Source organism: Manis pentadactyla, chromosome 5, assembly GCF_030020395.1.
Source record: "Manis pentadactyla isolate mManPen7 chromosome 5, mManPen7.hap1, whole genome shotgun sequence".
NCBI lineage: Eukaryota > Metazoa > Chordata > Mammalia > Pholidota > Manidae > Manis > Manis pentadactyla.
The window spans coordinates 156028608-156050780 of record NC_080023.1 but is presented as its reverse complement, the minus strand read 5'-3'; the positions used below and the strand labels follow the sequence as shown (position 1 = coordinate 156050780).

At 48.7% G+C, this 22173-nt stretch overlaps 1 protein-coding gene across 7 annotated transcripts; it reads left to right on the top strand.

Moving 5' to 3' along the window:
• The first annotated feature begins 1113 nt into the window (after positions 1-1113).
• On the top strand, positions 1114-22057 carry GGT7 (gamma-glutamyltransferase 7). 7 transcript variants are annotated; one of them, XR_008997938.1, is made up of 17 exons: positions 1120-1380; positions 7144-7379; positions 7714-7865; positions 9090-9207; positions 10088-10155; positions 10366-10439; positions 10812-11008; positions 12131-12218; positions 13765-13892; positions 14067-14155; positions 15787-15936; positions 16039-16156; positions 16933-17070; positions 18222-18321; positions 19156-19206; positions 20096-20363; positions 21373-21511. XR_008997938.1 is itself a non-coding variant. In XM_036902492.2 (16 exons), exons 1-15 carry the CDS (start codon positions 1212-1214, stop codon positions 19167-19169), a joined length of 1839 nt encoding a protein of 612 aa, XP_036758387.2. In that variant the 5' UTR covers positions 1120-1211; the 3' UTR covers positions 19170-19206; positions 21373-21510. The 7 variants fall into 7 exon arrangements, 6 of the variants coding, with proteins under 6 accessions (XP_036758392.2, XP_036758387.2, XP_036758386.2 ...); XM_036902492.2 differs by lacking the exon at positions 20096-20363 and having other exon boundaries at positions 21373-21510; XM_036902495.2 differs by lacking the exons at positions 19156-19206; positions 20096-20363 and adding an exon at positions 6968-7019 and having other exon boundaries at positions 1240-1380; positions 21373-22050.
• Positions 22058-22173: the final 116 nt, after the last annotated feature.

Below are 22173 nucleotides of genomic sequence, written 5' to 3'. Positions count from 1 at the left end.
TAAACTATGGCATAGTTGGATACCTCATAGTGGAAGAGGATGGGTTGGGTTGGAGATGAGAATCCATGAGATTAAGTAATAATAATGATTATGGCATTTATTGAATAGGTGCCACACCCTATACTAAGCGCTTTCCACGTGTTATTTAATCCTCACAACCCTCTGAGATGGATACTATTATTCTCTCCTTTTACAGATGAGGAAATTGATACTCAAGGAGATTAAGTGTCTTGTGCAAATTCACAGTTTGTAAGTGGAGCACAGGGAATAGAACCCTGACACCTAGACTATGGAGACCCATTCCCCACTCTTTTATCCTCCCCTACCACACGCCGCACCTTCCATACGACCACCACCACCATTATTTCTTTCTCAAAGAGTCTTTCCAAAACCACATCAAAAAACACTTGAAATGATGGTAAATATTCAGGTTCCAGAGACCCCGCCCCAGCCTATTAAATCTCTTGAGTGGAATCTGGGAATCTGTCTTTAAAGATCCTAACACACACTCAAGTTGGGCACTGTCCTATGCTGATAGGTCACTGCCCTATGCTGATTGTCCAGAAAGGGTGTGATTGAAAGAGGAGTCTGAGAAGTGCTGGGGTCCACGGAGGCATCTGAGTTCGAGGAGAGACGTCCAAGCAGGGGGGTCTCAAAGTGAAGAAGCAGTCTGAGGATGAACCAGGGGCTGGACTAAGGGGTGAAGGCTGAATCTGAAGTCGAAAGAGGGGTTTGAGATCCGAGGAGAAGGATCCTGGGGTCCAAGGACGGGCCTGGGATCCGAGAAGTTTGGGAAACAAGACAGGATCTGAGGTCGAGGAGAGGTTTGCGGTTAGTAGGAGGGTCTGTGGGTACAAGGCAGTCTGGGGTCTGAGGATTGTAACTCAAACTGGAAGACGAAAGGGTTTGGCCCCTGGGCTGCATTAGGTGCTCCGAGGCACTAAGGTCGCCCTTGCAGCGCGCTCTTCCTGCGGATCACCTCTGCGCGACCCGGACCTGCCCTCCGGGCTCTCCATCCTCACCCCTACCTGCACCCGCGCGCCCACTGCAGGCTGACAGCGCTAAGCCAGCGTGGGCGAGTCGCGCCCGGATATCCGCCGGGGTGGAGGTGTGGAGCCCACTCGCGGCGGCCACAGCTCAGGCCCCGCCCTCTCCTCGCCCCGCCGCACCACTTCCGGCAGGCGCTGCGTTGTTGGGGGGCGCCGGCTAGGATGGCGGCGGAGAACGGGGCCAGCCAGGAGAGCGCCCTAGGCGCCTACTCGCCCGTGGACTACATGAGCATCACCAGCTTCCCGCGGCTGCCGGAGGACGAGCCGGCGCCCGCGGCCCCTCTGAGGGGTCGCAAGGACGAGGACGCCTTCCTGGGAGACCCCGATACGGGTGAGGCCAGCTGTTCCCGTCCCTGCCCCCTGGGACGTCCCGATCCTCCTCCATCTCCGCGGAGCATCACCTCCAGCCACCACCTCCCTAATCCATCCCTTTCCTCCTGGATCTCCCTCCTCCTCTCTTATCTTAATTATCAGGTGAGGTTAGGGATGCATTTCTGCCTTGGAGCCTTAGCTGCGACAAGGGAGAACGATGCCATGCACTGCAGTAGGAGGTATTAGGGTTACCTTTTGGGAAGAACCAACTGAGAAGGGAGGAATGTTGGAGGGGAGATCGGAAGGAACATCTGTGATCACCCAAAAGAGGTCTTTCTCTAGTCACAGAGAATAGAATAGGAGAAACCAAGTTAGAGACTGCAGCAGTATGGATAGAAGTAGGTCTTGAGAAGAACTTACTGCAGTAATGGACTGTGGGGAGAGACCACGGGGAGAAGTTGAGAATCTCTTTATCTCCAGGGAGGGTAAAGAGAATATGATTGCTATCTGACTGCGAGTCCTGGGTTTTGGGAGACAGGGGAATGGACTGCATGACCTCTCAGAGTCCTTGGGGACCAGAGTGCCTTCCCTGCCCTGTGGATTACCTCACCCTTTCTGGAACCATGGATCAGGCTGCTATGTTAGCAAGGTACCCTGCCCCCTCAAAACCAGGCTCTAGATTTTACTGTATTCTCCTCAGCCCTCTACAGGGGGTGGGAGTAAGGAGGGGAAGGAACAAGGCTTTGGGGTGACCTGAGGGCCAAGAGCTCTCTGAGCATTCTTCCCTAATGCTCTCTCTTCTACCCATGTGGCCCAACTCTTTCCTCCCCTCCATTCTTCATCCTCCACCCCCAACCCCCCCATGCCTCTTTCCCTCAACGTCACTTCCTGGCATTAGAGCATCCTTCTGCTTCACTCTCTCTTCTTCCCAATGCCTGCACTTGGGCCCTATACCTTACCAGCCTAGCAGATCCTGCTTCTCCAGCCCAGCACTCTCTAGCCTGGGCCTTCCGTAGCTGCTTCCAGTCTGACAACCCAGATTCCTTCCCACTTTACAACTTCTTGGTCATCTGGCCCTGACCAGCAGCCCCTGCCAACCTGCCTAGACTGTACCCTGCCTGGAGAGAGGAGTGAAGGTGGGAGGCTTATGAGCATTAAATGTCAAAGCTGCAGATCAAGAACTGCTTTTCCAAAGAGTAGCCCTGGAATCAGGAGGTAGCAGGGAGAGGAGTGGGAAGATGTGTCCTGATGGATAGATACCAGCCTGAAACCACATTCTTTATTCAGGGGTCTGGAGTGCCCTGACTCACTGTGTGACAATGGACACACCTACCCTGACCTGGGCCTTAGTTTTCTCTTCCAGCTCAACTGGGAATACTTATCCCTCCCAACCTAGAGGTTGGAAACCCCTGATATGCTTTATCCTGGCTTTCTGTAAATGTCTTAGTATTTATCAAAATCTGTGATTATTTGTGCAATCATATGATTGTGCCATGTCTGTAAGCTCTGTGAGAGTGGGATAATGATTGTTTTATTCACCACCCTTTCTCTACCGTCCAGCACAGTGCTGAGCACTCAATAAAAACTGTGGAATTAATAAATGAATAGGAGAGATCTCAGGATGAAAAAATGGCAGGGGAGGGAGTTCTCAAGCCTCAGGAAGTACACTGGGGAGTTAGTACAGGCTCTGCCCTCATCTGTATAAAAATCCACTAGAGAATCTGGTCACCTGAGTTTCTGGGAACCTGCACCTTATGCCAAAGTTGTACACCAAGGGTCCATGGACTTGGCCTTCATACCTGTGTGGTCACTTCAGCACCATGTCTCCCAGCACTATGTCTAAACCCCAAGGCTCCTATGGTCAGCCTGCTGGCTGACATGGCCTCCTATGTTCTCAACTTCGTAGTTTCACCTATTGGCATTGCCTCATCCTCTTATCCAGGACCTTGGCTATGCCCTGCTAGTTTCTAGCCTGCCACTCCCCAGAACCAAGTGCTAGATACCCCAGAGCAGGCCCTGTGGAAAACAGAGCTAGATGGTGACCTCTCTAAGACTGGGAAAATACTTTCCTCTCTTCTAAGCTTCAGGTCCATGTACTCCTCTCTCTCCCAGGCATCTACCTCTACATATCTTGTAAGTTCCTTACCTTTTAGCATATTCTATGCTGAACTTATCATCTCTTCCCCGTATACATGCTCTCCCCCCAGTGTCACTCTCAATTAATGACTGCCATTCATCCAGTCTTCAAGGTAGAAACCCAGGAGCCACCTGCAGTTTCCCTGCTTCCTCTCACTTCCAAACAGTGATCATGTGCTTTCTGTACCCATCCTCAGTACCTCCCAAATTCCATCTCACCATCCCTATCATCACCACTGTAGACTAAGCCACCATCTTCTCTTACCTGTATTACCCATAGGCTTCTAGCTACTCTTCCTGCCTCCTGCCTCTCCCCTGCTACTCCCAACACCAATCCACCCACACCCTACATTTCTCATCATGTCACTCCCTGATTCAAAAGTCTTTAGTGATTCTCCCCTTGAGGGAGTAAGCAAGCCAGGGATGACCTGTTTCTAGCCAGACTCTCTCTCCTGAGCTTTAGGTTTGCCAAGTCAACTCTATTTGGGTTTCTTTTGTCATTAACTCAGTTGAAACTGAGCTCATCTAAAAAAAGAACTCTATTGGGTAGCATAACAGAAAATTTCAGGAATATGGGGCTTCAGGCATAGCAGGGTTAAGATGCCTAACAAGGAATTGGCTTTTCTCCATCTTTTGCTTTGCTTTCCTTTTTATGGGCTTCATCTTCAGAAACTCTTCCATCTTATGGGGGCAAGATGATCCAGCAGCAAAAGGGTTACATTTTACCATCTTAGTAACCTAGACAGAAAGAAATTTTTTTCTTTCCCAATAGTCCCAACAATAGAACAAAATTTGAGGGTCATTGACCTGGTGCTGGTCACAGGCCCATTCTGAACCAATCACTGTACAGAGGCACCTGTTCTGATTGACTAGGCATAGGTCATATACTTAGACTGGTCAGGAATGAGGGAATAAGGAATAAGAGAGGAGAAATGGTGGGTTTTTTTTTAAAAAAAGAAATTTTAATGGGGAATGCCGTCTAAGGAGATGCCTATTAGGCCAGATGCCTCCAGACTATTCCTGCTGGACTCCCACAAATTCAGAAAAGCCTAAATTAAACTCATCATCTTTCCCCCAAGACTTGTTTCGGCTCCAAACTAACTTTTTTCCAGTGTCCTACTGTTACTCTTTCATATCAGTGTGAAATCAATGGTATGATTGCCCCAGCACTTGCAGAGGAAGGTACTCAGTAAATATTTTTCTTGAATAAATGGATAATTTAATGATTGACTAGTGGACTAATAAGTCCAAAATGATCCAACTCTGATGGGGCCATATCACCTTCATCTTCTGCCTCCTCCTATCCAATTTAAGAAAACAGATTTAAAGACTATACCCAGAGAGATCAACTAGAATTAGCTATGAGGTTGGTTTGAGGGTGGGAATGGCTCCTGATGCCATGTGGAACAACAGAAAGGTTTTTGAGTTACATAGATTCTTGGTTCTGCCGTTTATTCATTGTATGATGTTAAGCAGGCAGTAAGTATCACCTTCTCAGTGCTAGTTTTCTCGTCTGTAAAATGGAGAGAGTGGGCCTATCTCAGAAAGGTATGGGAACATTTCAATGAGGGTATATATGTAAAGTGCCTAGTAGACAGTATCAATAGGTTCAAAATCATTTCCTGTACTTCTTTTGAAGCCTCTAGGGGCCAAGGAGAGTTCTGTGCCCATGGTAGGTATTTAACATCTGTTTGTTGAATGAATTTCAGTTTTACTTACAGATTCTGTGGCGCTCGTTTTCATGGTTAGAGGCAACCATGATCAACTGAGGGAGAATTCCAGAAGAAAAGTTTCTTTTTTTAAATAAAAGTTTAAAAACAAATTACATGTTCATGGTTTAAAAAAAAAACAGGGGGGAAAAGTAAAAGTCCTCTTCTTCATTCCTATCTCCCTGCAATTTTTCCTTTTTAATCAAAAATATATGTATTAACTAAAAAAAAAAGTAAGTAATGAAAATTTCAAACAAAAAATTCTCCTATCCCATCTCATTGCTGCCTACAGTATCTTTTCCCAAAAGTAACCACCATAAATAATTTGTAAACATTGTCTATATATGTATGTGTTTTTTTATTTACACAAAGGTAGGAAGTATGGATTGTGGAAGTCCTTGAACACCAGGTCAAGAAGGAGCTTGGATTTTTATCATATTGGCATTGGTGAACTATGGTAGTATTTCAAATAGGAAAATATAAGTGAATTTTTAATATTATACCACAGACATTTGAAGGAGTTACACTCCTAGTGCATAGTAGCATGTACTCAAAAATTAATTATTGAATGAATGAATTTATAAAAACACAGTGTAAGTATAGTAAACTATTACGGTTGAGATACCTATTATATCAGCCTATTTCTTTACTGTTCATAAACGCTCAGGATGTTTAGACCATTTAGAGTTCAAGGCTAATATAGCCCAGGGAAGGGAAACTATGGGGTGGAAGAGGGTCTCAGCCCTGGCCAAGGAGGGAAAGGAATGGAAATAACTTTGAGTGAGCACCTACAGCATGCCCCATATACACTATCTCATGGAATCCTTGTACCCACCCATCTAGTTAGGGATTAGCTCCATTATTAGGATGATGAAAGTGAGGCTCATGGCTTGAAGTCACTTTTCCATAGCTACCCAACAAGTTAAGTGGCTTACAGGTCTCCCTGCCTCCTTACTGTCCTCAGATCCATTCTCCTGATAGAAGCCAGGGGGGAAACAGATGGCTTCAAGTTCTTGCTTAAAACTCTGCAGTGGCCTCCCACAGCTCTTAGGGTAAAATGCAAGCTTCTCACTAGGCTCACGCCCCCTTGTCTATCTGGTCTAGCCTCCACCTCATTATTTTCACTTGATCACTAGAGCAGAGCCACCCAGGGCTTTGTTGATTTTTTTTTTTCTAATGCACCAAGCTCATTCCTACCTTAGGGCCTTTGTACCTGCTGTTCCTACTTTCTGGAATACTCTACATTCACCCTTGCTGTACATATGGCTGGTTCCTTCTCATCCCTTAATTCTTGGCTTGAAAGTCACCTCTGCTGAGAGGCCTTGCCTGATTTCCCCAGCTAAGCACACCATTATTCTGTATCATTTTATCCTTCTTTTTCTTTGTAACATCTGCCACAAGGTGTATTTACTTGTTTATTCTTTTTCTTCTACTGGTCTGTGAATGCCACTAGGGCAGAACTGTCTGTTCCTTTCCCCTAGCATCTTGCCTAAGACTCCATATTTGTTGAATGAATAAATGTATAACCTAAGCAAGGCTGGAAGCCAGGGTCTGCCCACTCAGTTTATATAGCTGCTTCCTTGCACAGAAGGCTGGGCCCCAACTGGGGCAGGATCTGGTTTACAGGGAGGTGCCCAACCCCAGCCCCCTCCAGGAAGTGCTCTCCGCCCTGGGTCCTAGGGCTCGGGCCGGGGACTTGTGGCTCATGGGAGGGAATCCAGTCTCGCTGCTGCCCAGCTGGGGGTCCCTGTCTCTTCCCAGACGGGACTGCTGCCCCCTCCCGCCCTGGGGTGCGTCGGGGAGACGCTGAAAGGTGAGCTGTGCGGTCTAGGGTTTGTATGACAGGGGCGGGGAGAGGGGGGACGCGGAATCGCCCCGCCTGGAGGGCGGGTAGGGCAGGGTAAGAGGCGCCCAGACCGACCCCCGGCCGCCCGCAGACCCGGACTCCTTCCTGAAGTCTGCGCGGCTGCAGCGGCTGCCGTCGTCGTCGTCGGAGATGGGCAGCCAGGACGGGTCGCCACTGCGGGAGACGCGGAAAGATCCGTTCTCCGCCGCAGCGGCTGAGTGCTCCTGCCGCCAGGACGGCCTCACGGTCATCGTCACGGCCTGCCTCACTTTTGCCACGGGTGTTACTGTGGCGCTCGTCATGCAGATCTACTTCGGGGACCCTCAGGTGAGGGGGTGGAAGGGGTGAGCAAGTGCTTGAAGAGACCGCGGGAATAGGGGAATGGCTGGCTGCTGGAAAAGGGCCAGCAAAGGGAACGGGGAGAAGTTGGTGACAAGGGAAAGGTCCCAAAGGGAGGGGCTCTGGGCATGAGGGACACAGGGCAAGGAAGGCACCTGATCAGGTAAGGAGGCACTTGCGGTAATGAGAGGAGAGTCGAGAGGACACGAAGGCAGGGCTCTCACAGCCCCTCAACCTGCGTGGAGGTTTGGGTGTTAGTGGGGGTGACTTAGTGAGGCAGGGGGCTCCTGTTGCCCCCACCTAGTCCCCTTTCCCTTTCCAGATCTTTCACCAGGGCGCTGTGGTGACCGATGCTGTTCATTGCACATCGCTTGGCATCGAGGTGCTCAGTAAGCAGGGATCTTCCGTGGATGCAGCTGTGGCAGCAGGCCTGTGTTTGGGGATCGTAGCTCCACACAGTTCTGGCCTGGGCGGGTAAGGAGCTCTCAGATGTGGAGGTTGGGGACCCCCGCCCGCCGCCTACTTCTGTGCCCTGGTCTGTAGGCCTCATGTGGGGATCTCCAATTTTGAGCAGAGGGTGTAGTTGGGCCCCGATTTCTTGCATTTTCTCTTTTCTACACTCAATTTTACCCTCTTCAAAATCGAGTCAGAGGAGGTGTTTTCAGAAGCTTTTTAAAAAAAAAACCGTAAAAGGCTTTTGTAAACTATAAAGTAAGGTGCACAGGTGAGGGTATACTGTCATTAATTAAGGCAGTGAAGTTAAACTTTTAGGATTTACAACTTAAAACAAATCACTGTGAGAGCTATGGACTCTATCCTCCAAAAATATACTCCAGGCTAAGAACTCTTGAAACAGACTAGCCACCCATGGGCCACACTCAGCACACAGACTACTTTGATTTACACACTTAAATTCTTAAAAAACTGTTTGCTACTATAAAAAAGTTGCGACTTTTCATAAAAATTCAGTTTTTCAACATGTCTTGAACAATCAGGAGATGTGGTAACACTGGGCTCACATTCCCACATGACTGCAATTATCTGGAACCGAATAGAAGCTGCTTTCTGTGATGGGGCTTACGCTGTCCACTTGCCATAGTTCCTACCACTCCCTATTGTTTTATCTGTTTTCCTTTCCTTATTATGTTACTTGGCCGCAGGCCAACCATCTCATATGCAACATCTCAGATGGAAACAAACCACAGAAAAGGGACAAACTGACAAAGTCCATATCTTGGCCCCTGTAATTCCAGCCCTCCAGGCCCTACCAGTGAAATCCCCCTGTTGGTTGTGCACAGTCTGTCCTTACATAATTTAGTTCTGGGAGGAGAGGGGGCATACCACCGAGGCAGGTGCAGGAAGCTGGCACAGGTCCAGCTGTGGTTTGAGGTGAGGGCGATGGGGGCAGAACATCCTGCTCTCCCAGTCTCTGGGTTTTCCCTAATCAGGGATTAAAGTCTCCAGTGACAGGTTGGAAGAGGTCCATGGACTCTGGGTCCCCAACCCCCTTGATTTCACTCCCCACTGTTGTAGGTGGCTGAGTCTCTGAATCTCTGCTGGGTAATGGGCTCAGACATCTGACTCCTGATGACAGACTCAGCTCACAGCCATCACCACTGGGGGGTCAGGGGGTTGCAGGTTAATTGTTCAGAGGAGTGGCATCTTATCATCACCCTCCCCCTTCTGTGTCTCTCCCAGTGGGGGTGTGATGCTGGTACATGACATCAGACGAAATGAGAGCCATCTAATTGATTTCCGGGAATCTGCACCAGGGACTCTCAGGGAAGAGGTCCTACAGAGATCCTGGGATACCAAGGTGGGGACCCTGGTGAGAAGAAAGGGTCCATGGGGGAGGGATCTCCCTTCACTGCCCTTCTGCCAACCAAGCGATACTTTGCTGAGTATTTACTATGGAAATGAGAAAAAGAGTTAAACAGAATACTATTAGGCTATGAGGAAGACAGACACCCCCTAAAATGAAATAATGAGTAAAAAAATCTGGATGGTTGATAACAGATAATACAGCAACATCATCCTTCTCTGGCGACCTTGCCTATCTGGCACATAGGAAGGAAGAAAAAAGGCCACTGAGCAGCCAGAGATGTCCCCAGAGCTGCTGCACTGTAACTCACACATCTCACTCTGAGCTGTTGACTGTATGACTTTCCCAGCCCACAACATATTGGAATATTAGAGGGCAACTGCTAGCAGCAACCCCACTACCATTGAGAGTAAAGGAGAAAATAGAATAACTTGGAAAAATAGATATTTAGTGCAGTGGTAAAAGCCAAACACATGCCTGAGTTATCACAGCTTAGAGTAATGGTGGTGTGATAATGAAAAGGTCAAATGAAGGTCCCTTGTGCACTATTTTAAAAGGCAGGAGTAGATATAATCCAATGTAGACAAGGCTCCATCTAAATTGGTTACATCCTGGCTCTTCATAGGGTTTGCTTAATTTATAAATCTCTCAACTATGGTAGATAAAGGATGCCTTTCTACATTTGCTGACAGGAAGTGAAGGAAATGGGAGGGATAACTGTTGGGGAGAGCTTGTCCCTCCTCGGGATACTTGGCCTGTGTCTCTCCCCTGTACCAGCCCCCCATCCCTGGCTTGGGGCTCTGTGGAGTTCAGCCCAGCCCCCCCCTTTCAGTGACCTGGTCTCCTCTCTCCCTCACCTGCCCGCCTCGCCCAGCCTGGGCTCTTGGTGGGGGTCCCTGGAATGGTGAAGGGGCTACATGAAGCTCACCAACTCTATGGCAGGTAAAGACCCTTCTCCAGGGACCAGGGGTCCCTGCCTGCATCCCTCCTTGGGTGGCCTTCTCCTACCTTCCTGGATTCTTCCCTTCCCAACACCCCCTCCTAATATCCCCTTCCCTTGCCAGGACTCTCCTTCCCAGGAACTCCCCTCCCCCCAGGACCCTTCCTTCCCCCCCAGGACCTCCTCCACTCCCTGCTCTCCGGCCCCCCCAGGCTGCCATGGTCCCAAGTCCTGGCCTTCGCAGCAGCTGTGGCCCAAGATGGCTTCAACGTGACCCATGATCTAGGTCAGTGGGGCCAGGGGGCTGGGGGAAAGGCATGAGACTAATGGAGAGGGACAGGGAATCTCTCAGATTTGGGGTCTAAGCCATGAAGTAGCTCTCTTCCAGTTGGCTCCTCAGACCCCCCCTCCCTACCGCATCCCACTTTACAGGGAGGCGACCTCAATGAGGGGATCTGGGAGGGACCCATAACACTCCCACCTCCCCCATAATAGGGGCCCATATACTCTACCATCTTCCCCTCCCCCATAGCTGGCTCCTGGGGGGCCAGAGCTCTTATGTCCAGCCACTCAGCCCTTATCACCCCATCTATTGTACATCTCCTCAATCTGGTCCAGTCCTGGTGCCCCATGCCAAGCCTCCGGTCCCTCCCCACAGCCCGTGCCCTGGCTGAACAGCTGCCAAACAATGCCTCTGAGCGTTTCCGTGAGACATTCCTGCCACTGGGCCACCCGCCACTGCCCGGCTCACTCCTGCGGCGGCCTGACCTGGCTGCGGTGCTGGAAGCTCTGGGCACTTCTGGCCCCGCCGCCTTCTATGCCGGAGGCAACCTCACCCTGGAGATGGTGGCTGAGGTGAGCATGCTGGGAGCCCCTGCCCCAAAGACCACAAAGCAGGAGCCCCCTCCCTCTTCCTTCCTTCCTTTCCTATCTTTTTATGTATATTTACTGGGGATTTCTTTTAGTTGAAATTCTAGAATTGACAAAACTAACATGGTGATAGAAATCAGATCAGTGGTTGTTGAGGGCAGTTGTAGGATTCTGCTGGGAGAACCTTCTAGGGGTGTTGGAACTGTTCTGCCTTGATTGACACAGGTTCCTTTGGACTCCCCAGGGCTGGTGCTAACCTGTACAGGGCCTGTCCTGTCCCTCCCAGACCTGGCGGAGACCCAGGATAAGCCTCAGCTACCCTGAGCCCATAATCCCAGCCTGCCCTTGGGTTTTCTAGGGACTGATGGAAACGCCTCCTTCACTGGTGACTATCAGGGCTGGGGAGATTGACACAAGGGCTTACCATACAACCCCAAAGAGTTATTTTGAGACAGTAGTGGATTCTGAGAGCAGTTGTCAATAGTTCAAAACTCCTAATGGAAAATTATTTTCAAGTTTGTACAAGAATGTTACATTGGTGAATAGAGTGCTCACTTATGTCCAGTAAGGGTCATTCCTACCAGGGTCACCCAGAGTTCATGGTTTTGAAGTGGCTTTGGTTGGTTGTAGTGAAGCAGAATTCAGTTTTGATATCTCCTAGGCACGTGTTACCGTAGGTGGAAAATCGTCCGTTTACATAGGCAGAGAGGGCAGTACATGCAAGTACTGAGTTTGGGAACGGCAGGTCATTCTGGGTGGCTACACAGAGCTCACTGGGGACTAGCAGGACGTGAGGTGGGAGAGGTAGGGAGGGGCCAGGTCACAAAGGGCCTTGAATGTCAAGCTAAGGAGGTCATTCATGGAATATACCTAGCACAATGTCTGACTCATTGTAGGTGCTCAGTGTTAGTACTTTTCCCTCTTCCTTTTTCCTTCAGTACCCAGGGCTGATGGGGTTCCAAAAGGCCCATGATGCGAATTGCAGAAAGCACCAAAATTAGAAACATCTTATCTGTCTGTGACCCGAACATATACCATAGGCCAAGACCACATGTTCATGGTGTGACGTGTGGCTCGTAGCAGCGGGGGTCATTCTCTCCCCTCCAGGCTCAGCACGCGGGGGGTGTCATAACTGAGGAAGACTTCAGCAACTACAGTGCCCTCGTGGAGAAGCCTGTGTGTGGCGTGTACAGAGGTGACCTCTCTCCCAGGTCCCAGGGTTCCCTGCTCAGGAGAAGCCTCCTAGTCCATGGCACAACCTTTTGGCCTAGAGACTACTTCCCATTTCACAGGAGAGAAACTGAGGCAATGAGCTGCCTGGGCAGCCAACTGTTGAAGCAAGCCAGAGCCAGCCCACCTTCTGAAGTAGTCATGGGGTCAGTTGCCCCAAGTATTTAGGATATAGGGAGGGAGGCTCACACCTGGAAATTGGGGTTCTGGACATAGGCTTTCCTGAATCGGGCTCTGTGTTGCCTCAGCTCCCTTACCAGCCCCACTCCTACTGCCTTGTACTTCCTAAGAAAAACTCATAAGACCAAAGTCCATCTTTAGGTCTAGCTTCCAGTTGAACAAACCTTTTGAGACAATCATAGACCCACCCCCCCATTGTGCCGAAAAGAAACTTGAGGCCCAGGGAGGAAATGGAATTTCATGTGCCAAACTCAAAACCAATTGAGGAGCCAGAAAATGAAGCTAATGGCATGGTGAAGTCCATGTTTGCTGAACCCAAAGTGGTGTTCCCTGAGTCCCTCAGAAGGTCCTCTAGGAGTCCCAGGTCACCTCAAGCCCCAGGAGAGGCCACCTTAAGTTCAGGTTTCCAGGCCTCAATCTCTAGCCTGATTCTTCTGCCAGAGGTGGTGAGATAGATAGGTGGAGCAGAGGAAGAGCATAGCTTTGGAGCCCAGCAGACCTGGGTTTGAGTACCAGCTGTGTCATTCACCTTGAGAAGTCACTTTCCACTCTGAGCCTTGGTTCCCTCCTTAAAATGGAGCTAATAGTGCCTGCCTCTCAGAGTGCCCATGAGGATGTGACAAGATGTCATCAGAAGTTGCCCTGATCAGAATGGGCACTGAATGTATATTTGATTTTCCACTCTCCCCACCCCCAGCCTGGGCTTTCTTGGCTGTGCCAGTACCTGGGGTACTCTAGGTTCCCCTTGTCTCCTGTAACTTTGGACCAGCTGTCTCTCTGTCCTCAGTTTCCTCACCTATAAAGTGGAGATGATAATAATACCCACTGAGAGAAATAAATGAGTTAATTAGCTAACGTCAGGTATTACTATTATTCTTCTTTTGATGTCCAAACATAATAGTAGGGGCCTCAAATAGGAAGAAGAGGTGGCACTACCCAAGAAGTTTTGTGGGTGGGACCACCAGTATTCTGGCCTGTGGGAAAAGCTGAAAGGAGATGCACAGTGCACCCTTTCTGGACCAGGAATCTGGACGTTTGGACACCTGTCCCTGCTCTGCTAATGGCCTGCATTGTGACTCTGGGAAAATCATAGTCCTTTTAAGCCTTAGTTTCCTCACATGCAAAAGGAAACTGAAGACCAATATTCTGGATTGGAGTCCTGTCCTTGTCCTTGACTCACCATGTAAACTTTGGGTGGGTCCCTTTGCCTCTCAATGCAGTTTCCCTATCTAATGAGGAGGTTCAGTGCAGTGGTCTCAGTCTCTGTGATGGTGGGATGTGGGGATACCTTGACCCCTCCCCTGCCATCTGGTCATTTCCTGTTCTTTCAGGCCACCTGATTCTTAGTCCCCCACCTCCGCACACGGGCCCTGCTCTCATCAGTGCTCTCAACATCCTTGAAGGCTTCAATCTCACCAGTCTGGTATCCCGGGAACAGGCCCTTCACTGGATGGCAGAGGTAAGGCCGACCCACTTTCCACCTACCCTGGATCTGGGGATATTGAGAGGGAGAGAATTGGTACTGGCATGGGACTGGACTAATCACCTCCAAGTTTTCTTCCACATTAGCATCCTGGGTGTGGGTGCTGGGAAGAGCCTGGCAGCCTCTCCCACACCCCTGCTCTATTTTCAGACCCTGAAGATTGCATTAGCCCTGGCCAGCAGACTGGGAGATCCTGTCTACGATTCTACCATCACTGAGAGCATGGATGACATGCTTAGGTAGGTCCTGTAGCAGGATCCTGGGAGCTGCCGAGGTGGTGGTAGATGTGAGGAAAGGACAGGCTGAAAAGCAGCTGGTGGAGCACTAAGACCTGAAGTCCCAAGTCAGTTTCAGCTCAGCCTCAACTCACAGCGTAATTATGGTTGCCTCTCTCTCCACCTCAGTTTATCCATCTGTACGATGATGGGCTAGTCTATTTCATGTGGCTCTCAATTTTTTTGCCCTAGCAAGGCACCTATATGGATCCATGTGCTCCCCTTTTTGAGTGGAAAAAGAAAGCTCCAAGCAAATACTGGAGGTGGTGGAGATTTTTATTATAATGTGTCTCATTGGCAGCATAACACAGTGAGACTGTGAGCTCTGCTCAGACTGACTCAGTTCAAATCCCAACTTCATCACTCACTAGGTGTGCAGCCTTGGGCAAGTCATTTAAACTTTTTACATCTGTTTCTACAAGGAGGCCTGACAATGGTGCCAATCTCATGAGGTCGTGGTGAGGACCAAACATGATCATACATGCAAAGCATTTAGCACATTGTCTGGCACATAAGTATTCAACAAATATCATTGTTATTAGTAACCAGCAATAGGGGAAAGAATGGTTACTATTTAACTGCTATTATAACTAACTTAGAGGCTGGCTAAGGGAAAATCAGAAGCCAAAAATACAGTTCATGTAAATTTGTATTGTTACTCAAACAACTCTCTATGAGTGAAGTTGGAAATGATGAGACTAAATCAATAGCTTACAATTAAAAAGCAAAAAAGAGCAGCAACCAAAACCAATCGCCAGCTCAAGGCCACAAGGATGAAGCCTAAAAAACAAGCCTCTGCCCACTCCCCAAACAAACCACTTGAAACAAAGCCCTGTCTGGGTGGCCACCTACCTTCGTGGTTGAAAATTGAATGAAAGTCTTCAGTAATCCTTGGTAACTTGTCATGCTCTAACCCACTAGAATAACTGAACTAATAGTTATTAAGTAAAAAAAAAAAAAAAAAAACAACCCTCAGTTGAACTTTAAAAACGTCTGGAGAATTACAGTTATTTACATTACCAATACAAATTCAGCTCTAAAACGGAAACGCACGCACCTATATTAAATCTATGCAACTAATTCACCCAATAGTTATTAAGAACTTACTATGTGCCAAGTTCTCCCATGCCTTGGGGGGAAAAAAAATTCTAATAGCAACTAAGGATCCCTTTATACAAAACCCTCCCCTGACTAAACTCTTTATAAATCTCTAATTCTTGACTAAAAACATTAGGTTAAGTTAATTGTTCATTTGAAACAAGTATCTGATCATCCACTATGCCCAGGTACTTCCATAGACAGGATTAAGTGAAAGTCAAGTAACCAGAAGACTCTTGATTTAAACACATAATACATTTTAAAAAGTTGGCTCAAGAACAGAATCTGAGTAACACCTAAATATTCAGTTCCACAGCTCTTCCCTGGATATTTCCTATATGCTAGGAATAAGTGAGATTCTGCTGTCATAGACCTAATAGTCCAGTGGGAGAGGAATATGTTAATCAAATAATTGCGCAGACAGACATTACAAAGTGTGGTAGGTGGGGTACCCTGAGAGCCTGCTCTGTGTTCATCTCCTACCCTTGTTTTTTCAGCAAGGTGGAGGCTGCCTACCTCCGGGGCCACATCAATGACTCCCAGGCAGCCCCTGCCCCACTCCTACCTGTCTACGAGCTGGATGGGGCTCCCACAGCTGCCCAGGTGCTGATCATGGGCCCTGATGACTTCATTGTGGCCATGGTCAGGTATGCTAGCTCCCACTGAGAATCTGGACGAGGAAGGAGGTAGGGGCTGGGTGGGAGTGACGGCAGGCTCAGGGCTCACCTGGCCCCAACCTCGGCTCCCAGCTCCCTGAACCGGCCCTTTGGCAGTGGCCTCATTACCCCCTCGGGGATCCTGCTCAACAGCCAGATGCTGGACTTCTCCTGGCCTAACAGGACTGCTAACCACTCTGCGCCCAGCCTGGTAAGGCCTGCTTCCCTCTTCCCCTGGGGACCCTGAGGCTAGGTGGGGGGTGCACCAGTATGGCTGCCCCTCCTTCCCTTCCCTACTTCCTCTATGGACTTCTCTTGTAAAGAAAAGGAGCTTAAATAAGGTATCTACTTCATCCCCTGCCCAAGAGTGAGGCTTGGACCCTGTGGGTCCTGAAGAAACCTCATCCCATTCTGTCATGGTCTCACTGTGTGACCTGGAAAAAGTCTTTCTTACCCCCTCTCTGGGCCTCAGTTTCTTCACCCATATGATGAGGATATTTGATATCCTTCTGACGCTTTGGGCATTTTGCACTAATGGTCTGTGGCTGTGTGATGCTGAGCTGATGGGGCTCAGCCCTGTTGTTGGCATCAGAGGATAGGAGATAAGAACTATTGTCTAGCCAGAGGCCAGTACTCTTACGTCCTGCAAGCTGGGGCCCCAGCAGGATAAAGCCGATAGAGACAACCAGAGTGGGGATTATCCTGTTCTTCCCCATAGCCATTTTTCTTGTCTCAGTCCCCTCTCCTACCACCCATGGTAGCCCCAGAACAGCCTCATAGCTCAGGGGGTCCACTATCCACCCCAATTATCCAGGGACACTGCCCACTTCACAGACAGCAAACTGGGACCTGGGAAGGGACTAGTCTCCCATGAAAATGGCCTGTAGAAGGTGCAGGAGAGGGAGAGAGGCTGGAAGAGTGGTGGAGTAGCCCTCATCCCACCTCATTCCACCTCTTATCTCCCTTGTGGTCTCGGTCCTCTAACAGGAAAATTCCGTGCAGCCAGGGAAGCGGCCACTGTCTTTCCTGCTGCCCACTGTGGTCCGGCCAGCAGAGGGGCTCTGTGGGACATATCTCGCCCTGGGGGCCAATGGAGCTGCCCGGGGCCTCAGTGGCCTGACCCAGGTGAGGCTTCCTCTGTCGTAGGCCTTCTGTGGCCAGGAGCCAAGTTGTGGCCCGGCTGCAGATGCTGCTCATGTCTGGCTTGTTTTCATCCCTTACTTACATTGCAAACATGGCGAGGCTTTGTGCCAGGTCCATCCTGGGTACTAGGAACATGGGCTATGCTAGTTTTCTTGGCAAAAATGGAGCCCTGAAGCTCCCTGCCCTCCCAGGTTACAGGGGAAATCAGGCCAGTAGAATTGAGAGGTGATAGATCATCTGGGCTGCCTGTGCTCTGTCAACCTTAAGTCCCATTATGCTTCTACTTGGCATCTGAATAGACAAGCAGCCCTCTTTAGTCTGATTTTGAAGAAGGGCCTGCTGCTCTCCAAAATGTCTCACAACAGTTCCACAAACGTCTTGAGGACCTAATAAATGTGCCAGGTACATACTTCGGCAGGTGGTAAGTTAACTAACCTGAACTTTGGAATCACACGCCTCTGGGTCCCAGCCCAAGTGCTTCCAATTTCTAACTGTGTGATATTGGGTAATTCACTTAACCTCTCTGAACCTCAGTCTTCTCCTTTGTAAAATGGAGATAATAACAATAGCTAACGTTTACAGAGTTCTTACCTAAGTGTCTAGCACAGTGGTGCATGTGTTAACCCTTTCAACCTTCCCAACCTTGAAAGGAATCCTTGTTTCTTTCTACTTTATATGTGAGGAAACTGAGACCCAGAGAGGTTAAGAAGTTAGATCCAGCTGAATAAGAATGGGCAGGCAGTTTGGTTCTAGAACCTACCCACACTCCTAACCACTAAGCTAAATGTACCCACATTGTGCTCTAGACTACCTCCCTATATAACACTGTCCTGGCCAGAGAGGAGGAAAGTCCTGGGCTGGATGAAAGAACACTGGGTGCTAGTGGTGCCTTTTCCTTGGCTCTCTTTAAGCTCTGGAGTGAGTCACTCCCTCTCTGGCCTTCAATTGCCCTCTGTGAAATGGGGACAGTCATCACAGGCCTACCTGTATTGTGAAGCTGTTGAGATGCCCAGATGACACCCCTAGTGTAAGGGTTCTAAACACTAAGAAGTCTGGCCCAGGGGTGAGAACTGGGGGGTTCTGAACCCCCATCTCTGGGATAGCCCTGATTTGTGCCCCTTGGCTGCCCATAGGTTCTGCTGAATGTCCTGACCTTGAACCGGAACCTGAGTGACAGCCTGGCCCGTGGCCGCCTACACCCAGACCTGCAGTCCAATCTCCTGCAGGTGGACAGTGAGTGCAGAGCAGAGATCCATCCCTATGGGGTGGGCACAGGGCTGGGTTAAGAAAGGGGTTCCTCCCAGGTGCCCCTGCCTTGACCAGCACCAACTCCCTGCCAGTGAAAGTCTGGTTTCTTCCAACAAACTCTTATTGAAACAGTTAAAGGCTGGGGATTGGAACCTGTCCTGTTGTTTCCTGGCTGTGTGGCCTTGGAAAAGTCAAGTCTCCACTCTGAGCCTCAGTTTTATCATTTGTAAAATAAGATACAGTTGTTCATTCTGTAAACTATTCATTCTGTAGTTTGTACTGAATATCTACTGTGTACCAGGCATTATTGCAGGTGCTGGGAATACTGCATTTGTAGGCAGACAGGAAAATAATCAAGTATGAGAAAACAAATGCTCTGTAGAACATTAGAACAGGATGATATGTAGGACCAATTCAGTGATTGGGGATGGCTTCTTTTTGGGGACATTTAAGCTGAGATCTCAAGAGTAAGAAAGAACCCGCCATGCAAGAACTGGGGCAGGCTTTGTAGGCCATAGGAGCAAATGCAGATAATTCAGGGCATGTTGTAGGAGTGGAAAGGAGACCGGGGTGATTGATGATGAGATGAGATCAGAGAGGCAGGCAGGGGCCAGATTATGGACCTTCTAGATAATGCTGCAGAAACAGACTTCCCTCTAAGACCAGGTACTTACTTTTGGACACAGCTTAATTTTGTAAATGGGCAAGTATGTGCACCTTTGAGGATTTTTACTACAACAATGTCTTATGCAAGTCCAAGGGGATACAGAATTGAGACATGGTCCTTGCCTGCTCAGTATTATTATCCCCTTTTTACAGATAAAGAAACTTAACACCCACAGAGGTTGTAAACCAGTCAACGATCAATGAGTAAGTGGCAGAATTGAAATGAGAACATACACCTGGCTGATCCCAAAGACTCAGTTCTTACTGAATGGCATTGGGCATCTCCCGGACTGAAGCGCGTTAGAATCCACAGACCTAGGTCCTAAGCAGTCACACCCTGTATTTGGCCAGTGACATTTTGGATCCTCGCAGATGAATGACAAGGCGATGCCCAGATGACACCATTTGTAGATGAATTTTGCTCAACTAAAAATCTTCTGGTCTCTATCAAATATGAGGCTCTCTGCTAAGTTTACTAGGTGGGGCGTGGGTCATCCTGGCCCTCCCTTGAGGGCCTCACAGTCTGAGCCAGGCACATGAGGAGTAGAGGTTGGCAAAGGGAACGTTCATCTGGCTGAAGGCTCTGAGAGGTTTTATGGAGGTGACAACTAGCTGGCCTTGAAGCAAGAGTTTGGCAGGTGGAGATAAAGAGCATTTGGACAAGGGAAAACAGCCTGGGCCAGAAAGAATGGCTCAGAGAGCAGCCAGGAGGCCAGCTGGCCTAGAGAAACTTTTCCTTAAATTTCAGAATTCATCCAGCAACTTCATGACTTTTACCACATTTGCATACCTCTAAACCATTTTTCACATAATGTATGTCTATAAATGGACTTCCTTTTTAATCCAAATGAGAAAACAGCATCATTTGTCACAAATAGATGATAAATAGCTATAAAAAATTAAATGTTTTTAGGTTTTAGTTAGATATTGCTGCCTCCAGAAGGCTCTGAGGCTTACCCTCTCTGATAAAGGAGATTAGAAATATTAAAGACCAGACTGAAACTTAGTCCTTGCTCTTAATGAAAGGATTGACCCACAAAAGGAATACATTTCCAACTCACTGATGCTGTTCAATGTTGTGTCTTATCTCAAGAACTACTCCCAATCATCCCATTTGGGGAAATAGGAAGATCAGATCCTTGTTGAGGAGCCCTGGAAAATGAAGTTACAGGGCTTATCATGGAGATCTGTGTGAAGAAGCATGGACTTTATCCAGTTGAGGAGTGGAGGGACATGACCTGATTTGTTTGACTTAGGGAAGGTGGATTGGAGGCAGGAGAACTTAAGTTGAGGGAACATAACAAGCAGCTGGGATAATGGTCAAAGCAAGAGATGATGAGGACCTGAACTTATACAAGAGGGTGAGGATTTCTTCATTTATCTGGAGATTAATTCTTGCTTAACATTCATTATGTCCTCACCCTGTTCTAGGCTTCAGGGATCAATAGTGAACAAGACAACATCCTTCCCTTCATAAAGCTTATAATCTAATGGAGGGAGACACAATAAATAAATAGGCAAATATAGGTAGCAGTAAGTACTTGGAAAGAAAATAAAGTAAGGTAAAGATGACAGGGGCTGTTATTTTAGATAATGGTTGGGGAAGTTCTCTTTGAAGACTGGAATGAAGTAAGAGAGTCAGTTTTGTGACTATCTAGGAGGAGAGCATTCTAAGCAGAGAGGATAGTAAGTGCAAAAGCCCTGAGGTAAGAGCACGGTTGGCCTGCTTGAGGGACAGCAAGGAGACTAAAGTAGAGGTAAGCAAGGAGAGAATAGGAGGAAGTGAGGAGAGGAACTTAGAGAGGTAGTGAGGTCCCATATTTTGCTGGGCCCTAGAGGCCTTGGCAAGGACTTTGGCTTTTATTTTGAGTCATTAAAGCTGTTGGCAGGTTTTGAGCAGTGGAAGTGACATGGTCTGACTAATGGTTTAAAAGGATTCCTTTGGCTGCTGTGTGAAAGGCTGTAAGGAAGCAGGGCTGGTAGCAGAAAGACCAGTTAGTGGGCTATGCAGTAATCTTGGCAAATAATGATGGCAATTTGGCCTAGGCAGATGGAGATGGAGACCCCCAAACCCTTTTTCCAATATTAAGAATGACTGCAGATTATTGGTCACTTACTCTATGCAAGGCTCTGAGCTCTGTACTCTCTTTGTGCATTACCTCCTTTAATCCCCACAACTTCACGTGGTAGGTTCTCAGATAATCCCCATTTTATGCATGAGGAGACTGAGGCTCAGAGAGGTAAAGCAATTTTCCCAAGGTCATACAGCTCCTCAGTAGAGAATCCAGGGCAAGGAGTCAGCTCTGAGTGTAGGACTCCTGCATCAGTGCTCTGAACACTGAATGTGTGTATGTTGGGGATGGTTTTCAGGTGAGTTCACAGAGGAAGAGATTGAGTTCCTGGAAGCCAGGGGTCACCATGTGGAGAAGGTAGATGTCTTATCCTGGGTCCATGGCAGCCGAAGAACCAACAACTTCATCATTGGTGTGAAGGACCCTCGGAGTCCAGATGCAGCCGGAGCCACCATCCTGTAGAGCAGTGGGGTGGGGCAGGGGTCTCTGCTCCCCGCCTTTGCATGTTCCTAGAGTCCCTCCTTCTCCCAGGTTTGGTCTCGGGGGGACCCCAGGGATGCCCCAGGTCAGGGGCTAGAGGGGATGCTTAGCAAACCCTATCCCAGAGTAACTGGAAAACTCTACCTGGAAGCCTGTGGTGGTGGCAGTGGTGAATGTCAGTGCCCATAGCCAGGCAGACAGGACCTTGAGGAGTCAGACTGTCCATCTCCTTTCCCTCAGCCATGCTGGCCCTGAGCTTAGGGATGTGCTTGCAAACCCTTCTCAAGGGTCCTCACAACCCCAGCATCTCCTGTAAGGCCTCACCTGGGTCTTTTCTTCCAGCTCTCTTCTCCTGTCCCCAGCCATTTCTTAAATGACTAGGATTTTTTTTAATGGACCATTATGGGGAGGAGGTACTCCTCTCTTCCTCCCACCAGGTTGAAGGAGGGGCCTTGCATCTGGGGGGCCCCAAGGTATGGGGTAGGGGTTGGGGGTGGGGACCAGCTCAGGGGCTTCCATTTGCAAAAGAGAATTAAAGAAAGAATATTGCTTAACTATGGCTCTGGTTTGATTTATGTTTGGCTGTGTTGGGAGTGGTAATGAGAGAGGAGATCTTGGC

Bases quoted from the DNA above. Each gene is read 5' to 3' on its own strand.
- GGT7 (XM_036902491.2), top strand. From the start codon at position 1,212: ATGGCGGCGGAGAACGGGGCCAGCCAGGAGAGCGCCCTAGGCGCCTAC. The intron at 10,156-10,365 runs GTAAAGACCCTT...CGGCCCCCCCAG, and splicing joins GCTCACCAACTCTATGGCAG to GCTGCCATGGTCCCAAGTCC. The intron at 12,219-13,764 runs GTGACCTCTCTC...CTGTTCTTTCAG, and splicing joins TGTGTGTGGCGTGTACAGAG to GCCACCTGATTCTTAGTCCC.